The sequence below is a fragment of the Macadamia integrifolia genome, chromosome 4 (genome assembly GCF_013358625.1).
Source record: "Macadamia integrifolia cultivar HAES 741 chromosome 4, SCU_Mint_v3, whole genome shotgun sequence".
Classification (NCBI taxonomy): Eukaryota; Viridiplantae; Streptophyta; class Magnoliopsida; order Proteales; family Proteaceae; genus Macadamia; species Macadamia integrifolia.
This window is the reverse complement of record NC_056560.1, coordinates 15,005,131-15,013,820: the sequence shown is the minus strand read 5'-3', so window position 1 is coordinate 15,013,820 and position 8,690 is coordinate 15,005,131. Positions and strand designations below refer to the sequence as shown.

At 36.3% G+C, this 8,690-nt stretch overlaps 1 protein-coding gene across 1 annotated transcript in view; it reads left to right on the top strand.

Annotated features, from left to right (window-relative positions):
• The window catches only part of LOC122075216 (protein HGH1 homolog), an 8,776-nt gene extending 1,724 nt beyond the window's left edge, over window positions 1-7,052 (top strand). The window contains exons 2-9 of the mRNA XM_042640166.1: window positions 133-255; window positions 454-651; window positions 936-1,014; window positions 2,686-2,831; window positions 3,598-3,711; window positions 4,021-4,152; window positions 6,149-6,262; window positions 6,664-7,052. Coding sequence (XP_042496100.1) covers window positions 133-255; window positions 454-651; window positions 936-1,014; window positions 2,686-2,831; window positions 3,598-3,711; window positions 4,021-4,152; window positions 6,149-6,262; window positions 6,664-6,714 — 957 coding nt within the window. The 3' untranslated portion in view covers window positions 6,715-7,052. The remainder of the gene's footprint in view (window positions 1-132; window positions 256-453; window positions 652-935; window positions 1,015-2,685; window positions 2,832-3,597; window positions 3,712-4,020; window positions 4,153-6,148; window positions 6,263-6,663) is intronic.
• The last annotated feature ends 1,638 nt before the right edge of the window (window positions 7,053-8,690 follow it).

The window sequence follows — 8,690 nt, the reverse complement described above, 5'->3', positions numbered from 1 at the left end:
CCCCCCCCCCCTCGCACAGTTTGGGATTGGAGTTCAAGGATTTCAAACTAAATTGATGTGTATCTTTGTGCTTTTTCCCCGTCTGATCACTTCCTCCATCCCCATTTTATCTAATGGTAAAATTCTGTACAGGTAAAGAAGGCAGCTGTTGATATAGTTCGAGATTTAACTGGTTCAGAAGATGGCTTGCTATCCCTTGCCAACTACTCGGAAATTGTGATTCCCTCACTGTCCCACCTTTTAGGCGAAAAGAAGGTGCTCTACACTAATGAATCTTCTTTTGCAAAAGAACAATATATCGATTTTCTTCATTTAATGTGGTTAAGAGATCAATGAGCGTGTATGTGATTCATGCAACAATGCTATAATGACCCTCATAACTTCGTTCAATTTTTCTGCAGGTTTCCTCTTCTTAACACTTCCACAGAGTAACTCATTTACTTGGTCTTTCAGGAAGTTTCAGAACCTGCAGCTGAAGCTCTTATAAATCTTTCACAAAATCCAGACCTATCGGCAAAGATGGTTGCAATAGAGATGATTAAAACAGCCATGGAGACGCTATACAAACAAGATTCTGGTATTACCAGATTGCTTGTTATGCTCCTAGTTAATCTCACACAGTTGGATGCGGGTATTGTTTGCCTGCTTCAGGTGTTGTCAATATTTTCCTTAATTCCTACTTCATACTATTACAATTTCCTGTGTAATTTGCAACAGAAGTATGCAAAGTTTAGTGACCATTCATAAATACTGTTGTTCAAGAGCATAATTATTAAGAAAACGAGGCTAAGTATCATTTCTTGTAACAGTGGTAGCATAATTCTTGTATCCTGTACTTCAATATTGAACAAATTTTTTTTTTCTGGATGAATTCAGTATTGAACATTAAATGCTTCTTATTTGAAATATGTTTACTGTGAATTTCTACTCCTTAGAACGGACACAAGAATTTACAAGGATTGTATTTGATGAAGCTCGTGAGGTCATTCTGTACGTCCTCAAGTGATAAAAGAGGTGAGTCGTACTTATTTCTTATTTTTAGTTGATTTAGTAGACTTAGAAATAAATTTTTATAAATAACTTTTTAAATGTAGTACTTGGACAATTCCACTTATAGTTTTTAATTAAGCTATGACCCAAGGTGTTCTACTTGGCCAGAAGTGAAGTATAATCCTAAAACTAGTGAGCATAAACTTTTAATTAATTAAATAGGGGAAAAAGGACTCTGTCTGGGAGTGTGGTGCCTTCGCCCAAACTTAGGATGGGGAAAAATGACCACCCCACCCCCAATGAAAAGCACAAATCCCTCCCCTGTTGATGCTTCTGTGTGCACTCCCATTGGCCCCCGTGCTGGTGCAAGGACCACACTCCTGGACAGAAAACTCTCCCTCATTGAATAAATACATAGAATTTATAAATATTCATAGAGTTAAGAGGGAAAAACTAAAATATTTTTGAAGAATATCTATAATAAAGGTGAAGAAAAAGTCTTAAAGGATATACATAAAAATTGAAGCATACAGTCCTCAAACGTAAATTTTTGAGGCATGTGTTCCATGTCCATCCCACCTTGAACCATTTCCTCTGTGCTCACATGTCAAGGCAACTTCATGTGTCTTTGAAAACAATGCTTCCACCGGACAATCAAATTAAGGGCTGTATTTCAACCATAGGTGTTTTTGCATCGGTTATTAGAAGGTGATCAGGACTTATGCTTTGAGGTGAAGGTAAAATTTTCCACCATGAGGATTTTGAAAACCGATACATGTGAAAGAAATGGATTTGGTTCGCAGCAACTCTTAAATATTCTTGGTTTATTTTTCAGTTTATATTGTGTTTCTGACAATATCAGACCACTAACAACCAACCAGAATAAAGAAGTAAAAGAAGAAACAAGAGAGAGAGAGGAGAAAAAGGGGCTGTCAATTGGACTGTTGTCTGTACCTATCGGCAACAGCAACATGTCATTTTATATGAAATCAATCAAGGGAGAATTACAACCCTGCCCCTCACTTAACTTCATAAAATAATCCCATAATAACCAAAAGGAAAAGGGAAAGACTACACTGTCCCTGCAGTAGAACATAAAGAGAGAAAACATAACATTAACAGCCTGATTAACTTCTGTAATGATCATGCACTTCATTTCTTATTATCTGCATATTTCTGTTTTCTATAATAAAACTAATAATAATAGTAATAAAAAATGTATGTGAAAATGTTCTCTGTGGGGGCGGCACACCCTCCGCCTCTCTCTCTCTCTCCTCTGGGCATTAGTATCATTTCACATATGGGAGAGAAGAGATAGAGAGGCACAAGGTACGCCTTCCCCACAGAGAACTGTTTCCCTAAAACTAATGTATGATAACTTTGTCTGGGAACTATCTTGTTATATCTTCCCCTTATCCCTCTTCTCCCCACCCCCCTAGGGGGATCCCTTCTATTTGTAGATTTTTTCTCTTCTTCTTCTCTATCTGTTGTAGAAAACCGCTCTGTTTACCTATCCTGGGGTGTGCCTCCAAGGTGATGGTGACTGTAAATTAGTGGTGCTATCATTTTTTCATTCATGTTTCCTCACACTAATTTGCTAATTTGCTAATTTGCATAGAGCATTGATGTTTTGCTATTATTTTGTCAATTCAATTTAAGAATGACCCCCTTTTTTCCCTATTGCATACATTTCAGACGATCCTTTTGAACATGTTGGGTCGATACTCGTAAACATCTCAAAAATGGAAGCTGGGAGAAAATTGCTATTGGACCCAAAGAGAGGTCTTCTGAAACAAATAATTCGACAGTTTGATTCCACAAATCCACTGCGAAAGAAGGGGGTATGGATAAGAAGAAGTTACTTCAATGGATAGTTTCTTCTATCGGAAATACTTTCAGAAGACAAGTTGTATTGAATCTGCTTTCTTGAGATCTGAGATTGTATAGTTCTTTTTCAAATTCTTATCATAATAAAGATACAATTTGGTTGCTATCTTGGATGCTATTTACTGCAGCTTTTTTGCATAGCTTTCTTTGTAAAGGTTTATTGAAATATGAATTGTCTCTTTTGTGTATTACAAAATTTTATCAAAAATTTAGGAAAGAAAAGGAAGGGCGGGGGGAGAATGGAAGCCACTGTGTCAACAGATCTTTTATTTTCATGCTTTTTGTACCAGGGAATCAAGTACCTATTTTTTCCTACTTAAGACAACTTGTTCAATTTTACTCTTTCATTTTCTTCGGAACGCTTACTCTTCCCTCCAGTGCCCGCTGGGTGAGGTTTTTAATACCTTCATAGCAATCCTAAACTCTTGCCTTGAGAAATTGTTGGCAAGACTGAGCTCAAGAAAGCAGTTTGTTTCAAAATCAAGTTGCATCCGTATATACTGTTTCTTTCCTGAAAACACTGCCTTTAGTTCCTAAAACTCTATAAAGTGGTGCCTCCTCAGCTTTGTTATAGTTAGAGCTGAAAACAATATGTATTTCTTTTACTATATTTCCACCATGCCGTTTTTTTCGTTTTTAGTAGTTCAATTTGATGTGACTGATTTTTCTCTCTAGGTATTCTATGGCATTCATTTTGATTGGATGTATGTTTTCTGACAGGTTTGTGGAACCATTCGTAATTGCTGTTTTGAAGCTGAGAACCAGCTACAAAATTTGCTTTTGATGTCAGAATTTCTTTGGCCAGCTCTACTTCTGCCTGTTGCTGGCAAGAAGGTCTGTTCTTCTCTCGTGTCTAAGTTATATTTGACTGGTCTTCGAAAGAAAATTTACTAAAGTATTGTTTCATGTTTTTTTCATTATTCAAATATTAACAACTCGCTTGATACAGTTTAATTTCAAGTCCTTTCAAAAACCTCAAGTAATTGAAATTTGTGAAATAAAGAGATCAATTGATAGCCTGATGATTTGATTGAGTACATTTTAATTGTTACTTGTTTCTTGCTTTTTCTTACAAAATATGTATGTTGAAATTTCATAAATTTTTCTACTGTAGTTATTTCCCTCTTGATTTGTCATGCTCAGGTTTATAGCGAACATGACACATCCAAAATGCCACTAGAGCTTGGGAGTGCACTTTCAATTGATCGAGAACCAGTTGATGATCCAGAAATCCGTACTCAAGCACTGGAAGCTATTTACTTGATTTCATTGCAGGTCAGATTTTTATTTTTTATTTTTAAATTCAACAAAGTCACAATAGTTTGTTAGTATCTTTGTTTCATATCGTCAAATCTTGCAAATGGCCAAAAACATTTTCTGGAATTAGAATTGTTGGACAATATTTGTCTATAATTTTAGGGAACATGCTTATAAGAATCAAAAGTGCTTGCAGATTTAAAAAAAAAATATAAATAAGTAAATAAAAATGTTGCTCCTTATAAACTTGACAAGGGATTTTAGATTAGGCACTATCCTGCTTAGTATGGATGTCATGATTTTGCTAAGGACCTTAAAATTTTTCAGAATTATACTGTTGGTTCTTCTATTTTTATAACAGAGCAAATATTAGTGTGGATGTTATGGTTTTGCTAATTATTCTTAAAGAGATAAAGGTAAAAAGAGATTAGTTTGGCAGACTGATGCAGGTTGTAGGCTTAAATGGTTCCAGCTTGGTCATGGGCAGTCTCTACCTGTCAATCACGGCTGGCAATTTTCCAACTGTAGTCCCCTTTTGAGCTTCCTTTTTTTGCTAGTTTCTTTATATAGTTAGTTTTGGTTAAGTTCTAGTCATATGACGTGTATTAGGACTTAGGAGTTGTTGCTTGTTCGTTATTTATTTTAGGGTCCGTTTGATAACGTTTCTGCCGTTTTTGTTTCAAGAAACGGCAGAAACATAAATTTCCGTTTCTAGAAACAGAAACGGAATTGAACGTGTTTGATAAGTCATGTTTTTAGAAGTCGATGGTAACCAGTGAAAGAATTGCCACAAGTCGTTTCCAGAAACGGCGAAACAAGTTGGGTCATTTCTTGAATCATAAATAAGTAAAAATTTCTATTTCTATTTCTAAAAATAAGTGAAACGGAACAGTTTTATCAAACGCTTTTTGCTCCGTTTCTGCTGTTTCTGGAAACAGAAACGGCAGAAACGCGTTTCTTGAAACGTTATCAAACGGGCCCTTAGTTAGTTCCCTATTGATGTTTAAATTAGGACCTGAGGTTTGAGTTTTAATTAGTTTCCATTTCTTTCAAGCTCATAAATTAGGTTTTTTTATTTATTTATTTATTTATTATTATTATTATTTATTTATTATTTTTTATTATTATTTTTTTATTATTTTTTTATTATTTTTAAAATTTTAAGTAACTAATTAATTAATTAAAAAAATCTTTATAAATTGGTGTGAGCGACCCTGTTGGATCAATTAGTTGAATTGAAGTCTTCAGCACCTAGAGTATGACCTCTGTCTGGCCATGTGAGTTCTTGATATGTTCAGGATTTCCTTGGCTGGTAGGGAATTCCTAGTATTCTGTCCTTCAAGTCTTATCACTTGTGCTTTCCCAATTCCATTGATTTACCACATCAAGGAATCAGGACTTCTCTCATTCTTGTCTTTGTAGAATTGGGCTACTCTTTTGTTATCCTGGTTGAAGTAGGATTTCTATTCCTTTTAAAACTGGAAATCTTTCTGTCACAACCTTGAACTTCTTGAAACAGAAATCGGTTTTCCCACTGGGTGCTCATCTCATATCACTAAGTTGTATATCTGTTTTTTTTTATTATTATTATTAATTTTTTATTTTTATTTTATCTGAGGTGAGTAGGTTTTAATAATTCAACAGTAGAATCCTTTTTCTGGGCATTTTCCCTCAGAGGCTCAGATAATACAGACGTTTGGTAGAGTAGTGGTAGAATGCTCATCTCATATTTTGAAACACAAATCGGTTTTCCCACTGGATGCTCATCACTAATTTAATTTAATTTATTTATTTTTTTAATAAATCTGAGGCAAGTAGGTTTTAATAATTCAACAGTAGAATCCTTTTTCTGGGCATTTTCCCTCAGAGGCTCAGATAATACAGAAGTTTGGTAGAGTAGTGGTAGAAAGCTTTATTTATTTTTATTTTCCCGGTCTGTCTCTCATGGGATCTGTTGCTTTTGGTTGTCCCAACTTACAATACTCTTCATTTTCATCTTTTTACATCCTTCCAGGAGGCAGGTAGGAGAGCTCTTTGGTCTGTCAATGGTCCACGGATACTGCAAGTTGGATATGAAGATGAAGAGGACCCAAAAGTAATGGAAGCATATGAGCGGATTGGATCGTTGGTACATATATTTTATAATCCCTGATTTTATCGTTTATACCATTTTTGAGAATCAGTATGGAACTTATAAAATCACCATGTCCTTGGCACCACCACATCCTAAACGTCACAAATGTGCATCTGACTTTTCCATTGAAAAAAAAAAATAAAAATAATGCACAACCGTTTTATGGTTTTAAGCTCATTGCATACATCTGGAGTTTATAAACAATTTGGATGTACTTACTGATTTCATAGGATATTTGAAAATCTGACCCATGATAATTCAACCCTCTGTACTGTGCACACATTTTTTAGCATATGTCCTGGTGAGGCCAGGCCCACACATCATCTCCTTTTTTTTTTTTTTTTTTTTTGGGTGGTTATATTAATCTTCTTTGCTTTTTTCCCTGATTTTACCAGCTAGTTCAAGACAGTGGGATAGAGGAAACATCTGCTCAAATTCCGAAGTAGTAATGCTAACACCTGGTGCATTGAATTGAGTCTACAAATGGTGAACAACCAGTGTTTCAAAAAGACAAAAACTGGTTAATTAGAACCTGAAGCTACAGCATTTGTTTCAGTCCAGATGGAGGTGTGCTGGCTTCATAAACCCAAACAAACTACTGTTTTTATTTTTCCCTTCTTTTAAATACAAATTTAAGCTGTCCTAAGTCCTTACTTTGTGATTTACTGTTGAGAAAAAATTATCTTTGGTAGATAGCTATGATGTGAGATTAAGATTTGTACTGTAGTGACATACTCAACTAATTATGAGGAGAAAAAGAAAGGAATGCTTTCTTGGTTTTGGATGTGTTTTGGATTCTCGACAGCACCAATTGATTCTCTCTGTCCAATGAATGCCTGCTCCATCTTCGAGTTGCTTCAATTCAGTGGTGTCATAAGACCCTTACAGTACTGCCTAATCATCAAGGCGAAGGGCCTGACTATTGCTCATGTTTGTTGATCAACTGTGCCTACTAAAGTTACAGCTTCTAAAATATCCGTTATTTCAGATATGGATCATATAAAGGGACCCACTGTGAGGATCATTTTCTGTAGTAATTTCTTCAAATCGATTACTTTAACCATCCACTGTATCATACTAAAATGCTGTGAAGCTTTTAAGTGGGAAAAAAAATATTATCATCCCATCTATATGTATTGCAATTCAAGTAGACTGAATTATCTGATATTTGGACCATTTGATTCCTAGTTGGAAACAATAGCAGTTTTCACCTCTCACCTATGTTTGCTTCAAAAACCTTGTACGAGAACTTGTATAGAGAAGGATTTCCTGCTTCTCTGTTATTTTGTGTTTGACAGCTTGAGTCTGAAGGATGGTTCTTGTTACTCGTCCTGTTTGTTGGTACTCTTGCTGTCCAATCTTTTCAAGCTCCATTTGCCTCCTCCCATCTCAATAGCCTTTTTTCTATCCACATGTGGCCTCAAACCTCTTAAATAGGTGTTGGAGATATGGGCTGATATAGTTTCAGCTCTAATCTTCGGGATGTAAATAGGGGTAGCACTGTGTAGCAGGGACCCTGTTTGGCCTGTGATGGCTCAGGAATTTTAGAGTAGGATGGGCCACACTTTTATTCACATTGATGAAAATGAATATTGGAGGCAGCTTCCTTCACCCACGGCGAAGCATTGGGAGTAGTAGGGAGGGTGACTGTAAGAGAGGGAGGAGGGAGTAATAATGAATATTTATTGATATGGGAAAGACTCATTCTCACAGAACACATACTTAGTAGGGTTGTCAATGGGCTGGGCTAAGGGCTAGGTTGGGGAGAGGGATATCTCAGCCCAACCCAGAATGGCCCTGAATGGGCTGGGCCGGCCCAGGTTGGCCCTGATTGTCCTTGTCAACCACTAATTTTGCCGTCCCAGGGCCAGCCACCCTGATGCCTTGTATTTTGCCATTTCCAACATGCACTAGAAAATGGGTGAAAAGTAAAATATCATCAGAATTAATCATTATTAAAAAAAATATTGTTAAACTGTTATAAGAAATCAATAAAACATATACATATAATACAATATTTTTCTGATACAAAACCCATAATATATCAATAATATGTAAGCCATTCATGTCCTACAAAAAAAAATGTTAGCCATCCATGTAATGGCAAGCATTTGTATTTAGTATGAGATTTAATGCGTCATTTTGTCAATTGGCCAACTTTGTTCAAATCATACTAGGACATGACCTTGGGGGTCTATCTATACCACTACTTTAAAAACCGAAATTGGATCGATAGAGGCCAATTTAGATTGGGTTGCATATGGGGGTGAGGCCGAACGTTCTGAGAGTGGTGGGGTAGGATTGTGGAAAGAAAGGGAGGGAGAGGTAGAGGCGCGCGGTGGTAGGAGGAGATGCAGATGGCATGGTAGGGGGTGGTGGCAGGGTGGCGGTGGGCTTGTTGGAGGATATGAGAGGAGAGGGG